Here is a 21,515-nt window from a genome sequence, read left to right as displayed (position 1 = left end):
GGTATGATCATGAGCTGAAATGGTAGTTACATGTACCGATATACTAAGCTATAGAAAAAGGATACCTCAGCATTAGTAGATTGAGAAAATATAAATAAGGAAGAGGGGAAATACTCCTACTGAATATGCATTAGACATATTATAAAAGTTGCATCCCAGCCTGTGAGCAGCAAGAGAGAGAGATGTAGCCCTTGGGAGTGCCAAAATGATGGGCACTGGTGATGATGAGGAAGACAATGGATAACATTTCAAGTTGTTCCACAATGGATGTTCGGACAGACGTTCTGTAGTTCTCAGTTTACCTTACTGAGTTAAAGTGTTTGTGACTTTGCTAAATGTATTATTAAACTATTTGTAAATATAGAAGAGGTCCTATACTGTGAGTGTTGCAGCTGTGCACATCAGGGTTCCCAACTATATAGTAATTTTTAATAATACTGGGCATGATCTTGAGACAAGAACCTGTCAACCCTGAAAGTAATCAATATAATGACTCCATAATCTATAAATCAGGCTACAGGACTTTATTCTGTTTGCACATTATAAATGTGATCAAGGCATGATCATTTGTCCCTAAGTTACCATTCATTTTTAGTTCTGTGGTCAGTTCCTCTTTATCAAGACAAGATCTAATATAGAATTCCCCCGTGTTGGATACAACAATTTTTGAATTAGGAAATAGTCATCTATAATATTTAGAAATTCCAAGGATGTTTTTGTACTGGCAGCAAGACCTCCAACATACGTCACTCAAATTGAAGTCCCCCATGAGCACGCAGCTTTTATTCTTACACATTACAGATAGGTGTGTAAGGAGCCAGTTATCCTGTCCCTAGTATGATTTGGTGGTGTGTAGCAGACACCAACTAATACCCCATATTTTGCTTTATCTGTTAGGAGATTGGACCATGAGCATTCAGAATAATTTTCTTCTTAGTTATCAGTGTCTCAGAAACAGGTAATTCCACTTTTGACAGAGTGCTGCTCTCCTTCCCCTTTTGTCCACTCAGTCCTTCATAAATAGATTTTAACCATCGATTTTAACATTCCAATCATGGGAATCACCCCACCAGGTTTCAGTAATACCAACTAAATCAAATTTATTCTCATAAATGAGCAATTCCCATTCCTCTTGCCTAACCATGCTCCTAGCATTGGTCTCATCATGTCCTTTGGTTCCTTGATTCATTTTGTTCTCAACTACTCACAGTTGTGCTGAGTGTTCATATCTTCCCTCTTTTTACCCTTCCCTTTTGTTATTAGCTTAACACCCTCCTGACTACTTTAACCAGTCTGTTCCTGAGAAGATTCCCCCCTTCTACTGAGGTGGACGCCATCCAAACTATACAGCTTTCTTTCCTCATAGAAGGTGAATCAGTGTTCCACAAAACCACTGCCATTATACCACTTACCTACCCAGTGGTTCACTTTCAAAATCTTCTGTCCTGCTCGTGGGACTGGGGAAGGATTTTAGAGATGATTGTTCAGCACCCTTCTGAGTCCCCTGAAGCCATCTACTATCTGTGAGATATCCTGCAACGCAGTGTCATTCATGTTGATATGAAACATCACCAATGAATCCTTTCCCATTGCCTCCAAAAGCCTATCTAATCTTAGCATGGCATCTTGGCTCCAGGAAGGCAGCGTACTGTCCTGTTGTCTGCCTGTCCCTTGCAGAATGTTCTTTTGATGCTTCTGAGTATTGAATCCCCAAAGAGGATCATCTGTCTTCCTTGGATGGCTGGAGAACTCTTTAAGAAAATCAAGTTTGCCCACACATACTGGGCCAAGTTCTCATCCATGGTTGTTTCCTATACATCTTTCCATTGCCTTGGAACATCTGTATCTTAAGGGGTATCTGTGATGAGGGCCCTGGGATGCAACCTGGACTGTGGGACCGCAGAGCCCTCCAAAACCCACCAGCCTGGCATATCCCTCACACTGAGATGCTAATGTCAAGCTACAAGACGCTGACAGGCATTACACTTACACAGACATCCACTGGCAGGAACACACCCAATGGAGTTACATGAATGGTCTGCCAAACATTCATGAACCAACATCAGAGGCTCCATCCAATTCCCCCAGTTCTCCAGTCTTGCACCCCAGAACTGTAGTGTCTTGCACTGGTCAGAAGCATGACCGGTGTAAATTCACTACTTAGTTTGCCATTTCTTCATAGGAAAGTGGACATGTACCAGCCTTTGAACCCTGAGCAGATTTCCCAACCACTTTAGACAAACTCACTGGGAAGGATAAAACATTAAAATTAGTTTATTAACTGCAGAAAGATAGATTTGAAGTGATTATAAGTGGTAGGCATAAAGGTCAGGGAGAGTTACCTTAAGAAAATAAAAAGTAAACACGCTTTCTAAATCCTAAACTTTTAGTCTAAGCAAGAGTTGAATCGGACAGCTTTTCTCACCTGACAGATGGTACAAGCAGGTTACATTTCCTCAATACACCGACTGGACTCCCTTTCCAGTCTGGGATCACTCTTCCCCAGTTCAAAGTCTCTTTCCTCCAGACATTCCTCCAGGTATTAAGATTGGCGGGGAGGGGAGGGAGGGAGAGGCCAAGTGATGATGTCACTTCCTTTCTCTTTATACCTTCTTCCAGCTGTTAGAAAGATCCTTGCTGTGACAAGGGGGTCAGAGAGTCCCCATTAGTCAAGCAGTCTCCATTGTGTACGAGTATTCTCCAAGAAGCCTCTGGGATAGTGGATTGTGTGTTAAGTCATTAATGAACATCTGGCTAGTGATGGCTACTCCTCTGTTGTAACTGAAAGGCTGGTTGTGGGTGTTCCCAACCTCACAACATATAGTAATACTTCATAACTTCACATAAAATGATAGTACATGCAATCCAACAGGTTATTATTGTTCAACAGATCAAGAGTTACAAAATGATACCTTACAAGCATACTTTGTACCAAAAAAAACAATACTATCACGGTGAATATGGAGGTTCCAGGGTGCTGCTTTGAGGTACATAGTATCACAGTATCTTCCACAGTGTCCATGTTGAGGCTCTGGTGTCAATTGGAAACTTTTAGCTTTGCGGAATTCCTCCTGGTCCTCTTCTCTCTGGTGGCTGCAGCCTGCCCATCCTTGTCTCTCTGAAGCTGAGTAAAACACCAGTGACCTCTTGCCTCTGATGGTTACAACTGCCAAGTCTCCTGTCTGACTTTCTCTCTCTCTCTCTGATTCTGAGCTTTTTTTCTTCCTTGAATCTGAGGTACTGGTGTGTCTTGACCTGTTTGTCAAGGAACGTCTCTACTTCTCTAATTTTCAGCAACATCTCTACTTGCCCCTCCAATCTAACATAAGAACGGCCATACTAGGTCAGACCAAAGGTCCATCTAGCCCAGTATCCCGTTTTCCGACAGTAACCAGTGCCAGGTGTCCCAGAGGGAATGAACGGAACAGGTAATCATCATGTGATCCATCCTGTCGCCCATTCCCAGTTTCTGGCAAACAGAGGCTAGAGACACCATCCCTGCCCAATCTTCTAAGAATCTTTTCCTCCAGCACAGCTACCAACTTGCACTTCATGCACAATATGTGCCTTCTACTTGCCTTCCCCTCTGGTGCTGAGTTTGCTCTTCCCCATCCTCCTATATTTTTGACTACACATTTGGAGGTAACTGCCGAGCACACACACTTTTTAAACAAGCACGAAAAAAGAGGAACATTTTTTACACACACCTTTCTTTAATCTGCAATAAAAATTATTTATTTAGGGGGGAAAAATCACCTTTATGCCTCAGTGTACAAGTGCTGTGCTTTTAAAACACGCACAATGATCAGGGTTAATCTTGATTTAAAAGCCAACCTCAAGTTTAACAGACCTTAAAATTACATCAAAGAATCTTCAGTTACATCTTTCAAGCAGAATTTGTTTTAAAAAGTTCTGTTTTTCCCATACTAAGGCGGGGAGGGAAGTTAATGTAAAAAGTGATCATTTGAATAGCCAATAAGATATCAAATTTATTCTGCACTCATTCTACCTTCCTCATTTAACATTTTGCTTTTTAGATAGGCTGTTTATTTTTCATGCAATTTTTTTTTTTTTTAACCACCAGCATGTCAAATTATTCCTCCTCTTCTGTTCCTGGCAAGCAGTGTTAGAACTAGGTTAGCTATGTGTCAGAACAGGTGCATTTGCAACCACAACTACTTCAGCCTCCGAATTCAAGGCAAGATTGTGGCCTCCTTCATGACAGGGAGTACTTTACTCTGCGAGTAGTCCCATCAATTTTGATAGGACTGTTCAAGTCCTACCCAGTGTGAGTAAGGAAGGCATAATTTGACCTGGTGTTATTTAAAGGTAAAAATCATAAATCACTACCCATCCGGCAAGTGTTTCAGCTCCCAGGAACGTCACTAGGGAGCTGCTTAGCACTGTGCGGGAGCAAGCCCCATCACTGCCTGCTTAAACACTGAGGGCTAGACAGTGAGTCCTTTATTTCCAGTGGCGAGCAGTTACTTGCATAACTAGTCCCACTGAAGCCAATGGAACTACTTGTATGAGAAACTGCTCCCCAAGGAGGGATAAAGGGCTCACAGCATGGCCTTGAATGTTTATGGTTTGTGGATGTAGACGTAGAGTGGCTGTTGTGGGTTCTGATTATACTGTGCCTTAAGGCTATTTAGTCTACAGCTATGTGTAATTACCTTCTAATAGTCTTATAGAGCTGACACTTGTTAGTACCAGTGATACAAGATTTTGGACACTAGGGCTACTCTGAAGTGCTGATGCACAAAGCATTTTGATTTCCTCACCATGTAAGTTCCATTCAGCAGCCCCTTTTTCTTGCCATTTGTTTTGATTCTGACATAATATGCATATTCCTCCATCCCCCAGGGCAGCTTTGTGGGAAAGGTATGCTGTAATTGGTCTATAACTGTTCATAATGATCTGGGAATGCTGTATGAACACCAACAGGAGCAACTTCACTTGTGATTTATTTAAGTGAGCTACATGGTTGAAAGGTTCTCCCAAGAGCACAAGTTTAGCTAGTCACCTAATTGGACGTAAATTTTCACATTTATTTCAGAACAAAGGTCTCTGTCATGAGATGCTGAATTTGAATTTATAAGCAAGTGTCTATACTGCTCAACTAAATCATAAGCAGTTACTATAATCTGTTTTGGGGAGTCTGAAATTCCACATTCAGTAGGTTTTAGTGTACAGTTTGCTAGAAGCATACAAGTTATGCTCAGCATTTGTAAAGCTAATGAAATATTAATTAAAGGTTTTATTTATTTACATCTAGAATGACCTCATTTTGATACATTAACATGTTTTAAATGCTGAGATTGGTAATGCGGCTTTGGCTGTAGTCTTTTATCAGTTTGTCAGGCTCCTGCTTATTTCATCAACGATCTGAACGCTCCATCTCACACGACACCCAAGATACGGGCAACCCACCAGCTGCAGGGCATAATAATTCGGCAGGCAGAACGACATCCTTGGTAGTTATAGGGCCATGGGTAATAGCCCATGAGAGGTTCACAAATTCTCTGGCATTGTGTGTAACTTCGTCTACATTCAATACAGCACACACCTTCATGGTCCAGCATTGGGTCAAAAGTCATCCCTTCGCCTTCAAGTTGCTGAAATGTAAAATACAAAATGAGAGAAGATGGAGTTCCCTGCACTCACATTATCCACATAAAAGACAACAGGTGAAATACTGGTCCTATTGAAGTCAATAGCAAAACTCCTGTTGACTTCAAGAGGGCCAGGCTTTCAGTGGCCTGATTCACCACTGCATTACTCCACATCTACTCTGGACTCTCCATTATAAAACTAGAGGAACACAACGGGGAATCGGGCTGTCTGAGTTTCATTATTATTTTACTTTCCGAGCTTTTGGTGAAAGCTCTAATTATGGAGAGTTTAATAACAGTAACATTTGAGTTACAGTAGTAAGTAATGGAAAAGACCTGGGTTATCCAGTCCCTCTGCCTGTATGTGCAAGACTGTGCCCTACTTTACATTGTCTAATGTTCTAGCCCAAGGATCGGCAACCTTTGGCACGCGGCTCGCCAGGGTAAGCACCCTGGCGGGCCGGGACAGTTTGTTTACCTGCCGCATCTGCAGGTTTGGCTGATCGTGGCTCCCACTGGCCCCGGTTCACTGCTCCAGGCCAATGAGGGCAGCGGGAAGCGGCGACCAGCACATCCCTCAGCCCGCACCTCTTCCTGCAGCCCCCATTGGCCTGGAGCGGCGAACCGCGGCCAGTGGGAGTTGCGATCGGTTGAACCTGTGGACGCAGCAGGTAAACAAAGCGGCCCGGCACACCAGCATGCTTACCCTGGCCAAAGGTTGCCAATCCCTGTTCTAGCCAGTCTAATTTTAAGTAAGTCCCAAGTGATGGACCTTCCACCTCTTTCCCAAGAAGGTTGTTCCACAACATATTACTGTTGTCTTTCCTGATATTCAGATTAAATTTACCTTGCCTTTAGCCACCTCTTTTCCCATTGTGTGATGGATTCTAGACAACTAGCATTTTAGCACTATCTGACCAGGAAGCAAGGAGTTACCACACAGTGGATGGCAGAGGATATCTAAAGGCAGACTAGCCTTTCAAAATTCTTTGCCTCCTCTCCTGAAAACATGGAGCTTAGTTCTCAGTTCTTTGAATTCATTTTTTTTATTTCCCTCTAGTGCTTTCTCAGTAGGATTAGAGGCGAAGAACAAGGGCAAATCAAACAAGAATGCCTTGCTCTTGCATAGGTCTTTTCATCCATTGTTCTCAAAGTGCTTCACAAAGGGAGTAAATCGCATTTTTCCCATTTTAGAGATTGAAAAACTGAGGCACAGGGAGGCAGAGTAACTTGCTCAAGGTTTCCCCCCCCCTCAATGCACAAACTTCCCCATCAGAGGGAAGAAGGGGAGAGAGGGGAATGACAATGGCTCAGCTAAGGCCAAGACTACACATCTGTCTGGTAAACCAATGGTGTAGATTCCCAGTGCCTAAAGGAAATTTTGGAGATCATCTTCCAGTGGATCCTACACCAAATGAGCACATGATACAGGAGATCTTGAGTGACTCCATTTTGTTTCCTTGCCTCCATCGTCCGTTGGGCAAGTAAATCACTGAGGTACCACTTCACCACCATTAGCTGAAAATTGGAGCATGTGGCACTAAGAAATTAGCAGCGAAAGCAGTGGTGAGGCAGTTGATGATGATGAGACTGGGTACATTAGAAACAACGGTGCTATTCGGTCTGCAGATCTCTGACAGGAAAATATTAGCAAAAGTAAGCAAAACAACTGTCAATCAAGCCTGTCAGCAGAGTATGTAAAGAGCGTCAGAGACACAGAGAGCTGAGGAGAAGGTGCGAGGAGTGTAGAGACTGACACGCCGTGGGAGAGAGAGATAGAAGAAGCAGAGATCAGAGAAAGATGAGACCTGTCCGCTGCAGCGACCTGTGGAAGACTGGCCATCTGAAGTGGGGCACAACCACTTAGGATCATGTTAACTGTATGTTACCATGGGTTGGGGTGCTTAGCCTGTGGTGCGGGGGATGTGTGTTACTGTGTTAAGGATTTGTGTTTACACCAGTAAAGGGATGCCTTGTTTCAGAAAGAATACTGTTTGTGTCAATCATTTATCAGAAGGCTGTATCTGTGTCCTCCCGTTATTTCCTTAGCCACCTGGGAGACCCATGCCTGAGGAGAACAGATTGGTTAACTGGTGGGCTGTTTTGAGGGAGCCAGAAGGGGGCAAGAGGTGAGCTACTCTGGGGAGCACCTAAAATCTGTTTTGGGGGTAACACAGGTTCCCACTGGCAGGAAGACTGTCAGAGAGAGCTCTGCAGGATCCTACACCAGCTGTACTGCTCCCACTCTCCAGAGGGATAATGGTTCTACCTCTCAGGCCCCATTATCTATCTGTATGGCAGATAGCTCCTCCCCTTCAGTGGCAATGGTTTAGTTCTGATGCTGCTTTTGGGGCCAATGCTGCTTCTACTCAACTGAATTCTTAAGAAATAAAGTCAATTTAGTTCTACTTTATTTGGAGTGAAGTATCAGGGGGTAGCCGTGTTAGTCTGTATCTACAAAAACAACAAGGAGTCTGGTGGCACCTTAAAGACTAACAGATTTATTTGGGCATAAGCTTTCGTGAGTAAAAACCTCACTTCTTCGGATGCATAGCATCCTTGTTGTTTTTATTTGGAGTGATTAGCTTAAATCTACTTAAGAGATGTCAAGTGAGTAGAACACTGTTACGGGATAATGATCTCCTGCTGTTACATAAATCTCAGGACAAAGCTGTGACTTATTTTCAAAGCAGGAGACATTGATCTTGTGACAACATTCTATTAAAATAACTTTATCCCTGCTGTACCAAACAGTGCTGTAAATTGTCTGATGATGGTGCAGTAGAGTGGAAGTGGCTTGCTGTACAGTTAATTGTTTTGCAGTACTGTGATGGGCCTAGGGAAATGGGACTCTTCACATTTTCATTCTGTTGACCTCTTCTTATGAGAGAGAAAATAAGACACTGTCTTGGACCCATTTTTCCCCAAGTTCTTTCACTGCATTGTTTTAAAAGGATTCCATTCTGCAGGTTGCCAGAAAGGGCTGTGTGAACTGTCTGACAACCACAGTTTCCAGGACAGACATGTTTGGCCTGATCCTGATTTCTGAAAAATCAGTGGCAAAATTTCCATTGACTTCAGTGGCAACATTGTCCCATTGCAGATGTGGCTAGTCACAATGCATCACACACGCTTACATGTTTCATGAAGAAGCTAGTTTCTAACTAGCTGACTCTGCCTTTTTATTGTTTTCTTTTTATCAGTTAATGATCAGTGTCAACTATCTGCCTAAGGCAGATTAAATTTGCTGTAGTTATGGTAATGCATTATCTGTATCAGATGTATCTAGTTTTCAGTATTAAACTGGACTCTCTACACCAGTCTTGCAAAATTATCTTAAATTCACCAGCCTAAGCACAGTATCTACTACTTCTCCATATTTTGAGGACTAATGATAACAAAAAGTATATTGTAGTTGCTTCTGGTGAGTGGAATTTTTAAATGGCTGCACTATCGAATGAAAGTTTAAGTCGACAAATTGGTGGTATAATTATTTTTGAAGTCCATTTGAAATGGATAGGTATCTAGAAATGAGTACTTAATAAAGTTTCATACCTACCTGCAAAATCAAATGCTCTTAAGGGAATTCTAAATCAAATATATATGTACTTACATGATACGGATTTTCTGGATTAAAGGTTGAACTAGAATCTTGCTCACTGGGACCAGTGGCGTTAGATTGGCGTTCCGGTTTTTGAACAGGCTGGGTACTAGGTGACCTGGTATTTACGATGTCAGCAGTAGCTTCAATTTGGTCCAGATCAAAGTTTGATTGAGCTTGACGTATTTTTCTCTTGATTTCGCGCTTCTTTCTCTGGCTGTCTGCAAAAACAGTCATAGGAGTACATAGGTGTTTTAAAACATGTTCTTCCACTGGTTCAAGGACCATATTTTATTACCCATTCATGAAAGTGAGATTGGGTAGCAGTACTGCAAAGATTAATAGGCTTCAAATGGGAGCTACTTGTCTTTCCACCTATTCCATACACAGTCTATATAATTCTGTGTGTATGTGTGAGAGATTTGTCTTTTTTCCCCAACCAAATGGGTGGCTGGCCCAAAGAACAGTCTGCGGGAAGGGCCTCTGGAGCCAGTGAGTGGCCAGTAATGCTAAAAGAAATAAATAGCTGCACCAGCACTCAACCAGAGCAACTATCTTCATGTCACTAGTGTGCATTTTTAATAGAAAAAGAAACATTTGGAAGGCGACAGACTTGTGTCCAGCTCCAAAGGACCTGATTGTAAATATGGTTTAAAATACTCCTGGCCAACTTTGACAATACTCTTTTGATGCATAATGGCCCTGTGCAAGGCTACAGGAAAACAGTGGAAAAATTTAATCTAGCAAATGTGGCTCCCATGAGTCATGAAAAAATATTAGCAACTCTCATCCCCAAAATACTCAACATTGCCACTTATTTCACTTTCCTAGTCTGTATTTTGTATATCAGTATTAAATCTCTGGGTACCTCTACACAGCAGTTGGGAGGTGTAATTCCCAGCTTGGATAGACGAACATATGCGTACTCTGCTCAAGCTAGCATGCTAAAAATAGCAGTGTGGCCATGACATCTTGGGTTAGCCATCCGAGTCCAATCCTGCCCCTCCCCCCTTGGCTACATATTCATGCAGCTAGCCTGAGCTGCTGCCCATGCTGCAGTGGCCACGCTGCCATTTTTAGGCAGCAGCTTGAGCAGAGCTAGTGCACAGATGGCAGGGCTCAGAGCTAGTGCACCCAAGCTGAGAAGTACAGCTCACAGTTCCTGTGTAGATATACCCTTAGAACACTAAGGAGGAGCAGCAAACCCTTCTCTGGTCCCTTTTGTCCTCTTCCTCCAGCCCCTCAGGAGGAATCCCTTCCTCCTTCACAGCTCCTGCTCCCTCCCCTGGACTAAATGAGGACCGTCTCCCTAATCTCCCTGGCAAGTGCCTGAACATCACCCCTTGCTTCCTGTATAGCATCACATCACTGTATAGTATCATAGGCCACCAATACCATCCAGCACCCACACACTACATCCACCAACCCAAATGAGACCAAACTATTACAGCCCACAGGAGATTAGACTACAGTGGAACCCCGGTTATCCAATCTAATTGGGACCAGGGTCAGACTGAATAACCAAAAACCTGGATAAACCGGAGAATGGGTGGTGGGGCTCCATCTGTTAGCCCCGCGCATGGCAGGGCTTGGGCTGTTGCCATGCCCACAGCTGACAGCCCAAACCTCAGCTGCCAAGGGCTGAGAGCCTGAGCCCTGCCACTGTCAGCCCTGGGCAGCTGGTGGTTTGGTTAATACAGACAGCCAGATAATGGAGGCACAGATAAATGGGGTCCTACTTTATTATGTGCCACAGATGTAACCAGTGCCCAAAGCCCCCATGATGGCAAATGATTAAGTGAGATATACCCAGATAATCCTGGCAAGTGATTAGCACCCACACACTGCAGAGTCATTCCCAATCTGCTCTGGGGGAAAATTCCTTCACAACTCCACATATGGGTGATTGGTTAGAAGACCCTGAGGATGTGAGCAAGAACCAGTCAGCCAACCACCTGAGAGAGAGAATGTGCAGTGCCACCTCAGACCTCTGTCCAATGTCCCATCTCCATCTCTGGCCATCCCTGAGGTGTTAAACCCTTCAGCCCTCCTCTCCGCTGAAGTTGTGTGGTGGGACTGTTTGAGGGGGAGCCCAGACTGAATAGCTCCACATGGGGACCTTAGCATTCCGTGTGTACTGGGGGTGGGGGGTGGGGGTTCAACACCAGCAATGGGGTCCACAACTGTGCAGCTCTAATGGCTAGACATCCTGCTGGTGTACATTTATTGGAGGGGTGGAAAAAGGGTAGTGTTTGTTCAAGTGAAAGAAAAATTACCTTTTGGATATGTTGGTCGAAGCCAGAAAATAGGAAGATCGCCACAAAGCTCTAAAATTTGGGGACTTAGGAAGCTGTTATCCTTTACAGGCTGATCTGCAGCCACCCAGATAAGGGAATTTTCATCAAATTTAACTGGCATAATTTCATCTTCCTGTAAGGAGGCAGCATAAAATCCATTGTTAATTCAATGAACAGGGGTCCTGTGTATTCTGTAGATGCAGCTTTCTGTTAATAGCCAAATGCCAAACACAGAAGCTTCGCTTGGAACTGATATGAAATGTTGTTCCAAACAGTGCTATTTTGTTTCGTGTAGTACACGCCCCAGCCAAATCTTGTTCCAATTGAAATCAATGGAAAGACTCCTGGGGTGAAATTCTGTCACCACTACAATCAATTGCAAAACTACCAGGATTTCACCTCCGCTGTCTTTAATGGGGCTAATAGTCAGCCCATAGGACCGGATTCTCAGCTGGTGTACATTGGTGTAGATCCACTGACTTCAGAACAACTATATTGATTTATACCAGCAAAGAATTTGGCCCATAATTTTTGGGTATGTTTGCTTGCGTTGTTCTGAATTCATATAAATGTTAGGGCACTTCCATAATAGACATATTCCTGAGAGTTAGTGAAATTTTTTGCGTACAGCTACAATTTTAAGTTAACATAATGGGTCTGACTAAAGGTCTTGTTCAATAATAGCAATTCAATTGCCCAAAAGCTAGAAGTTAAAGGAGTCCTCATTTTGAAGTGTACCCTGCAGGTTTTGGGTTCATATTTTCAAAGTAATGTAGGAAAATGCCAGTGATTTATTCTTTATACTTTTTAGTTCAAAGTATTATTTTACATAAAACATGTTAGCTATTTCTTAGCAGCAGTGAAACATCTTTAAAAAGTCTTGTTCATCAAGAAAATCAATATGATTTTGAAGTAAAACTTCTGAATTCCCTCCATATAAGTATCTGATATTTGAATTGATAACCCACTAGATCAATTTATTTTGCCAAGTTGTTCCTTTAATGTATTTATTGATTTTTGTAGAATGCCTTGAGTCATCTAAATTCACTATCCAGTGAGAGCAGCACATCATTTATATTCTCCCACTTGGGCTTTTGCCAGCATCTGAAATAACTTAACTGCAGCTAACATTTGAAGATAAAAAGAATCCAGTTGTTTATCTTAAATGAAATTACCCCAAATTTGTGGGCAAATGTACTTTAGGGTAGCCATACATTTACTTTAATTTACCATTTTGTAGTCAGTGTTGGTCATGATCAAGTATGTATTAGACCAGAAACAAGTTAATTAATTTTTTTTTTACTATAAATAAATTAAAAAAGACTAGTGCAACAATACGGTTGCACACTTAATCAGAAAAATTAGACAGCAAAAAAGCTTAATGTTCTAACAGTAGCATTAAGTTGCCCATCCCATCTATTTGATTCATGTTTTATGACAGAAACAGCAAAATTAATATAATACATCAATATATGGAGATATCCTATCTCCTAAAACTGGAAGGCACCCCAAAAGGTCATTGAGTCCAGCCCCCTGCCTTCACTAGCAGGACGAAGTACTGATTTTGCCCCAGATTCCTAAGTGGCCCCCTCACGGATTGAACTCACCACTCTGGGTTTAGCAGGCCAATGCTCAAACCACTGAGCTATCCTTCCCCCCAAATTATACACAAAGCAGGAACAGAACAAACTACACATCTATAATGTGACCAAGTTAATACTGAATTGGAACCTTAACTTTGCAAACCTGACTCCAAATATTTTTCAACAGTGGAAATTTAATACTGGATGAATGTAACATCCTTTTATTTTTTAATAAAAAGAAAAATTGCCTGTGCTTAATTATGTTAAATTATTCCAATTAGGCCATGCAGTCCATATATCCTTAAAATAACGAGGGAGGGTAGAGACGATCTCAGTACCTACCTCTGAGGGCTGATCCAAAGCCTGCTGAAGTCACTGGAAATATTCCCACTGACTTCAGTGGACTTTGGATCTGACCCGTGGCACTTTCCCTGTTGGTTTTAGAGAGTTTTCTCTTTCTTTTTTTAAGTAAACGAGCATGTATTACTGCATATTCTAGATTACAGCAAATAGGCAGAGTTGGGACATCCTCATTTTGGAGGTTCTGCAATTTTTGTACACCATGATTTTCTCCTCTCTTGATGACGAGGCAGGAGTTTTGGTTGGGGGATGATTTTCTGTGAGTCTCAGCTAGACATTTATAGTCTCTCTCATGCAACCCATCCCAGCAACAGTAGAAGCAATGCCCATCAGTGCCTGCCGGAAGCACTCCCTCCTCCCTTCCAGGACCCCAAAAGACCTACTAAATCACTTGATATTTTTAAGTATTTTAAAAAAATTGCTCCCTACCAGATCAAACGAGAGGCTTTCTTTAGTCATGGCATTGACATCAGGGATGTGAGCTTTAGCTTGTGCTTTAATGTAGCATTTCTCTCCTCCAGCAAAACGGATTCCAGTTATGCCCTACAAAATAGACCTTTTATGGTTACATGCATGGACATGTCACCCAATTGCTTAAAAAAAAAACCCAATATAAACTCTGTTCACGTAACATTAAGGTATTCACTGAATTTGGGGACTTCAGAGTTCCTGGTTTTTAAAAAAACAACCACAAACTGACAATAAAACATGATTTTTGATTTTTTAAAAATAAGAGTCAACTCAGAAATTGACCCAAATTCTGTTGTATCACTATTTTAGGTGTAAAAGTTTAAACAAACCAGGTGAAATTTTAATCTTGAATTCCTAAATGAAGGCACCTAATTTAGGCACCCAAAGAAGTGGCCCGAGTTTCAGAGGTGCTGAGTATCTGCAACTTCTATTGGAGAGGGCCTGTCTAACCTAGGAAAAAAGGAGTTAGCCAACAGGATTTGACACATCACTTAGCACCTAATATTGACGCAGTTTAACATCCTTAAAATCATGTTAGCCATTTGTGTTGTAACCTAGTAACTTTTTCCTAGTCTAGACAGACCTCTGGACTTACCTCTGACCTGATTTTCATATCTTTAATAGTAGGTGTCACAGATATGGATGTATGTGCCTAAGTTTAGACATATAACTTTGATATTTTTTTCTATACTGTGATGCTTTTTAGGCACAGAAGTTCACAATGAAATGAGAACCAAGACAGAATTCCAGTGTTGTTGTAATAACTGTTTCTAATCCTAAATAAATGACACAAAAAGTCCCTGTATTTCAAACATATTGACATTAGAGACCATTCATTGATATATGGTAACTACAGGGTAGCCTTTCTTAAGTCTTTTTCCTCCAATTCAAATGTAGAATTTTCTGTGCTGCCATGTGGGTTTGATTCTCCCTACAGGACACAGAGAGCCTCCCCTTTTAATTTCAGCAATTATCTTGTCCTATCCACCATTTTGTTCTACTTCGCTTCAGAGGAAATAGTTGAACAGATCTTTATGTACAAGCTACAGCATGACAGGAGCCCTTCTGCTGACTATTGATGGATATATACAATGTCACTGGGGTAATTCTTTTTTACCTTCCTGTCACCCATGATGCAGGCTGTTTTCATAAAATGGTCACCCTGGCCTTGTTCAATGGTCCTGCTCCAATGATCACTTAAAATATGGAGACTTTCTTTACCTTAGTGATATAGATAACCCAGCCATCTCAATGTCACAGCTCTGCCTAGCTTAGAACTCTATTGCTGCAAATGTGTAAATAAGAACTCTAGGATAAGCTGGCATGTGAACCTAGTGTATATGGCATTTGCAACAGGTATTTTATCTCCTGGGTATTCTTTCCAGCTTACACTTCTTCTAGGCTCAAAACCTAACGGGCTTGGTCCATTTGCTTTCCTGGAGCTTGATCCTTGGCCCTCAATAACCGAAGGCAGGTATTTTTTTGTGCTAGTTTTTTCCCCCACACTCATCAACCTAGATGCACAACACATTATCACAATTGCTCTGGTCTGTGGTGGGTTTTTTTAGCTGCACTTACCTAGCAGCTCATATTTGTCATGAGGGTCCAAAGATGGAAGAATTCATGGACTCTCCTCTGAGCTGGGACTTCCGTGCAGATATGGAATAGTGAAGGCAAATGACAAGAGGCTTATCATCAGCGTTTTAATATAGTTGCCAACAAAGTTGTAAGGTTGATGTTATCACAAGTTTCACAAGGGGCTGAAGAGCAGCTTTCAGATGATGTGGGGGTTATGCATCCCACGTGTGTGTGCATGGCTCTCCCTGGGCCTGTGCTAAAGCAGGGAGACCCAGTTACCTCCGCCTCGTTCATGGAACCAACAGGTGGGGAAGGGCAGGGCCAGAAAAGCCTACATTGCTTCCCTCACCAACCCTACCTGGAGGTAATGGTTTCTTTTGTTCTAGATGCTGCCTTTACCTCTCTTAGGGCTCAACCTTGCTACCTTTGAAGTCAATAGGAGTTTTGCCATTGACTTCAATAGGTGTAGGACTGGGCCCTTCTTAGGCAATTGTTTGCACGGCAATTAAAAACCCATGGTTGGCCCGGGACAGCTGACTTGAGCTCGGGCTAAGGAGCTGCTTAGCTGTGGTGTAGATGTTCGGGTGCGGGCTGCAGCCAGAGGTCTGGGACCGTCCCACCTCACAGGGCCCCTAGAGCCTGTGCTCGAGCCCGAGCCTGAATGTCTACATCGCAATTAAACAGCCCCTCACCTGGAACCTGAATCAGCTGGTACAGGCCAGCCATGGGGTTTTAATGGCAGTGTAGACATATCTTTAGAATCCAACACTGGAAAATGCCTTACCTGCAAGACCTGTCAAATGTACTTACTATCTGGAAATCATGAACTTCTATAGCCTCTTCATTTCCACTTCCAGTTTTAAAGGTCTCTAGGTTGTTCCCAGAATCTATTTCCATTGATCCCTCTTGTAATTTTCCATTAATACTCATAGTATAATGGACATTGTAAATCTGTAATTGAATAAAGAACATTAGCATGCATTTTTATATCTTCCTAGCTTTTATCAAGAACAAGTCTGGTGCCAATCTGATTGTCATGTCCCTCTTCAAGTTACTGGCTTTTATCCATACACTTTTATCCTTACACTTTTATTACAGAATCCCCAGCAGTCAAGACCATACTAATAAAACAGACGTTGATGGTTTCAGGCAATATCAGTCCTGACAGCTTTACATCCATACACACTGAATGTAGAATAATTTGGTTCCAAGGTTACATGGGGTTTAGGAACTGTCTAAATCATATTGGATGGGAAGATCAGAAAGAGCTGATTTCCCCCAGAGGGCATCTCCATTTTACCCCTCAGTTTGCTCTGTTGGAACTCACTCTTGCTTGGAGAAGTTTGATACTGTATAGGTACTTAGAAAGAGAGTCTCTTGAATGTAGCAAGCTGCATGTGGTTGACTCTGAGTGGGGTGAGCTTTGTTTAAATATCTATACTTCCATAAATACCAACACAAGGAGTTTACTTTTATTCTTAAAAAGTCTGTATATAAACAGTTTGAATAAAGTTCACAATATAGTCTAGAAATCAATTTTTTCTGCTTGCAACTCTTTGTTAGGGAAAAATGCTAAAGGTAATTGATTGTCTTTTACAAATAGAGACTCAATCCTGTATTATTCATACATCCAAGACTTCCACTGAATTCTTCCATGAGGAATGCAAGACTTGGCCTATATAGATAGTACTTAATTCCATATCTAAAGTATATAGACTGAGCTGGTATAAGATGATAACACTTTTATGTAAGCCCCATTCGTTGCAGTAGAATTCACAAGTTTTTTTTTATTTTAAAAAAATCGTAAGTCTTGTGGTTGCAAAGAAAACCTTCCAAATGTGAATCAACAAAGCGTTGCCTTCCTGAGTCTGAGGGCAGTCTGAAACAATAGCTTAGTGTCCCCATGCTTCTCAATTGGGTGTTGACTCTGCAGCTTAAGGTTGACATTTTATCTATTTCTGTACCAATCAGAATACACTCTACTCTTTTTAAAAAAAAAGATTCAGTTCTTAAATGATGGCATTACCACCAGCTTCCTGAGATGGGAAAAGAAACCCACTTACTAATAAGATATTTGTAATGCATCTATTTGAACAAAAAGCACATATACACTAAAATAATGCAAGTGTTGCGAAACTAAACAGACCAAAAAATGAGACTCTGTCCTATGATTGATCTATCTATTTATCAAAACCATCAGTGCAGACTGGACTATTAACACCATACACATTCTTTGGCCAATCTACTCATTCAGGCCCCTCTCCCTTTTCAAAAGCCTAGAAAAGCAAATGAGTCTTGCACTGTGTCTTGAAGCAGCCTATCTTCTTACTATGTATAGGAAAAGCTGTGTTATCTGTCATGTTGGGGGAATGGGGGGTGCCAGTTAGTCAAAAATTCCAGTTAACTAAGAGTTATACTTACCAATGGAGGGAAGGAGTTTGGGTGCAGGAGGGGACTCAGGGGTTGAGACACGGGAGGGGTTTTGGGGTGCTGGATCTGGGCAGCGCTCACCTCGGGCAGCTCCCCGCAAGCAGCAACATGTCCCTGCTGCTCCTAGGCGGAGGCGCGGCCAGGCGGTTCTGTGTGCTGCCTTGGCACACAGGCGCTGCCCATGCAGCTCCAGCTGGCCTCGGTTCCCAGCCAATGGGAGCTGCGGAGCCAGCACTCAGGGTGGGGCAGGGCAGAGACAGTGCACAGAGCCACTGTGGCTGTTCCTCTGCCTAGGAACAGCAGGGATATATTGCCGCTTCCAGAGAGCCACGCAGACAGCGGCGGCTCCAGGCACCAGCGCTCCAAGCGCGTGCCTGGGGCGGCAAGCTGCGGGGGGCGCCCTGCCAGTCCCTGCGAGGGCGGCAGTCAGGCAGCCTTCGGCGGCTTGCCTGCGGGAGGTCCGCCAGTCCCACGGATTTGGCGGCAATTCAGCGGCGGGTACGCCGAAACCGTGGGACCGGCAGACCTCCTGCAGGCATGCTGCCGAATCCGCGGGACCGGGGACCTCCCACAGGCATGTCGCCAAAGGCAGCCTGCCTGCCGTGCTTGGGGTGGCAAAAAAGCTAGAGCCGCCCCTGCACGCAGAGTCAGGTAGGGAGCCTGCCGGCCCCGAGCCAACCGGACACCTAGCAACTCTATTAAAGATTGGTATTGGGAGATATCAGAAATGCTGGTTTCTAGAGCTTTACAGTTGGTAAAGTGCTGGATAACATAACTTTTACTGTAACTTTTTTCTTCTCTCTCTGGATTTTGGGTTTGCTATAAATTGTCTTTAAAAAATAATTAAACGTCAAGCAGTTGTACCCTGCAGGCTAAAATATATATCATATTGAAACACTTTACCTATAAATTAAGGGACCGATTCTGCACTCCTTACTCAGACAAGGCTCCTGCTGAAGTAAATAGGAGTCATGCTTGAGCCAGGAGTGCAGAATAGGCTCCTTGGCAAATTCAATGAGACTCATTCTTCTTGTCACTGATGAGCAAATGAAACTCAAATTCACATAATCTGGCATTTCATATTATAAAAATCTTTGAAAACATAAAGGAAAGATAATATTTAAAATTACTCTGATGATCACTACACCTTGAAAGTTTGCTTCTTTAAACTAAAACCCTAGTTTCCATCTCTGTCCCTTTTGATGCAGTATTTTGTCATGTAACTTAAATTCAGAAAAGTTCTCTCCGCCCAAATATAAGTTATCAAGATTTTTAAAATCATTTTGCAACTAATATACTATGAGCTCGTGTCCATGTTCAGCACACATTTAAACTACTAGGTACATAGTGAAATAATTTTGGTCCTTAATCAAACCTATGAATAGACTAAATATAGCCTGGTGCACCACATATTTAACTGTCAAAGTATGAACTGCAATCAGCATTTGGATGACGTGGCATTTCTTTCACCACCATTTTGTCCTGATGCTTGGAATTTGCTTATTATGTGAATCTCCTGGGAAAGAATGGGGGGAAACAGTGAATGCGTTGAAGATTTATGAGCAAAATAAATGTAGCTTTTGTCTGTGATCCCAAGGATACACTTTATGTTTATTCCTAAAATCAGCTTCCATCATGCTACACCAAATGGACAGGAAAGAATTTTTATACTGAGGTATGGGGATGGGGGGAAAAGTATGCTACTTACAGAACTTGGCAACCAATCGAGAAAGGTTTCCAGTGTGATTGTGATTCTCATTAAATTCAAGCAGTTAATTTAAAAATTGGTTTAATAGAAAAATGTTTCCAAAATGTAAATACTTGGGTTCATAATTCTTGTCTTTGTTTCACTCAGTTCATCCCGGACCTGACTTTAAACCAGATTAAAAAACTTCCATGAAACAATATGTTCTTACAAGACGAGTCCCTTCCAACTCTGACATTCTATGATATGACAGACTATCCTGCTTGGTAAACAGATGAGTTTACTGTTGGAATTGACACCTCCTGCCCACCTTTGTTGAATTATTGCCTGTTCCAGTTAGCAATACTCTAAGTAGGTGACCCAGTTTCCACTACTCCAAGATTGAGCTTTCTGATTGTGGTTCCCCTATATTTTCTATGCTCCAACCACTTCAGAATATTTACCAAGCATTCTGGATGGCAGGTGGGGGAAGAATGGCTTGTTTAGAATTCTGATCGAGTTTTGTAGCTAAACGTTCTGGATCTTGACTCTCAAACTGAGCAAGAGTATAGCCCAGCCGCTGGCACACGTCTTAAACTAGCCACAGATGCGCTAGCCCCGTGTTTCTCAACCTTTTTGGTAACAGGGACCAACTTGCTGCCTTCCTAAATTGCCAGGGAGATTTCAGGGACCAGCGCTTGACTGGTCCTTGAGCAGCACTGCCACAGCCAACTTTCCCCACGAGCTCCTCTGCAAGGTGCTACCCCGGGACTCCCTCCCCCCAGCCATTGTGCGGGCTGTTGTCCTGCTCACTCCCGCGGGGGGTGCCTGGGGGTAGCTTTTCACAGCGGTGCAGCCAGAGGAACCACTGAGCCCCGCCGGACCCTCACCCAAGGAACCTGCGGCCGGCTCTCCATCAGGCCCGCCTTCCCTGCGCCCCGCGCCAGCCACTCACGTGCCGGTCGCTCCCCTTCCAGAAGTAGAAGGCGCCGATGGCTCCGCACAGGAGCAGCAGGGCTCCGGCGATGAGCACCACGGCCCCGATCTTCAGCAGCCGCCCGGGGCTGGAGGGTTTCACCGGCACCGCCGTGTAGGCCTGCAGCAAAGGGGGACAGGCAGCCCAGGAGTCCGCTCGCCTCAGAGCCCAGCTGCCCCCCGAGCTCAGCCCCGCGCCGGGCGGGCGAGGAAAGCAGCAACACCCCCTCCCCCCCAGCCGCGGGGTGCTGGCACTTGGCGCCAGCCCCTGCCGGACCCCACCGCACCCCGCCGCTTTCCCGCCCTCCCCAGAGCGGTGACCTGCCCCGCGAGGCCGCTGGCGCTGAGCGCGGGGAGCGGCGGCGGGACTCTCTCTGCCCCGGTACTTACCGGCGGCAGGCTCCGCTCCACGTCCTCCGGCCCCGCCAGGGCGATGGGCACTTTCTCCGCGCTCTCGGCCATGGCTGCCCGCGCACGTCTGGACCCGGAGCTCCTGTGGCCCCAGCGGGCGAGGCACGGCCAGGCTCGGCTGCACACAGCCCCTCCCCGCCCCCAGGCGCGCCTCCCGCCCCAGCCGCAGCGCCAGGCTGGGGATACAATGGCCCCCTTTGAACGCTGCTGCCCTGCGGGGCCGGAGCGACCGGCCTCAACCCGAGCAGGGTTTCAATCAACTCCCGGGGCCCCAGGCTGCTGCCGCCCGCCGGGCAGCGTAACTCTGCGCGCGGAGGGGAAAGCCGCTAAAGTGTGGGTGTGTTGGCCGCCACTGCAGGTGCTATCCGGGGCCCGCTCAGAGCTGGCCCGCCTCCCAGTGCCCAGCCCATTGGGGGCCCTAAGCAGGAATATGTTAGACACCCCCCCCCCACACACACACACAACACATACTAATAATGAACAGGGGCCCCCTTGAGCTGCTTGGAGTCC

General features: G+C 44.0%; 1 protein-coding gene across 1 annotated transcript; it reads right to left on the bottom strand.

Annotated features, from left to right (window-relative positions):
- Positions 1 to 2,258: 2,258 nt before the first annotated feature.
- CNMD (chondromodulin) lies at positions 2,259 to 21,314 on the bottom strand. The gene is made up of 7 exons (XM_054013751.1): positions 20,985 to 21,314; positions 20,575 to 20,715; positions 16,316 to 16,456; positions 13,886 to 13,999; positions 11,493 to 11,646; positions 9,229 to 9,437; positions 2,259 to 5,618 (listed from the first exon to the last, which is right to left on the bottom strand). Exons 1-7 carry the CDS (start codon positions 21,054 to 21,056, stop codon positions 5,403 to 5,405), a joined length of 1,047 nt encoding a protein of 348 aa, XP_053869726.1. The 5' UTR covers positions 21,057 to 21,314; the 3' UTR covers positions 2,259 to 5,402.
- Between the last annotated feature and the right edge of the window lie 201 nt (positions 21,315 to 21,515).

The sequence above is a fragment of the Malaclemys terrapin genome, chromosome 1 (genome assembly GCF_027887155.1).
Source record: "Malaclemys terrapin pileata isolate rMalTer1 chromosome 1, rMalTer1.hap1, whole genome shotgun sequence".
NCBI classification, from domain to species: Eukaryota; Metazoa; Chordata; order Testudines; family Emydidae; genus Malaclemys; species Malaclemys terrapin.
The sequence above is the reverse complement of the archived record's forward strand: the minus strand, read 5'-3'. Positions and strand labels throughout refer to the sequence as shown.

Bases quoted from the DNA above. Each gene is read 5' to 3' on its own strand.
- CNMD (XM_054013751.1), bottom strand. From the start codon at position 21,056: ATGGCCGAGAGCGCGGAGAAAGTGCCCATCGCCCTGGCGGGGCCGGAG. The intron at 16,457-20,574 runs GTGAGTGGCTGG...ATTCAATTACAG, and splicing joins GGAAGGGGAGCGACCGGCAC to ATTTACAATGTCCATTATAC. The intron at 9,438-11,492 runs GTAATTTTTCTT...CTGTTTTTGCAG, and splicing joins TCGACCAACATATCCAAAAG to ACAGCCAGAGAAAGAAGCGC.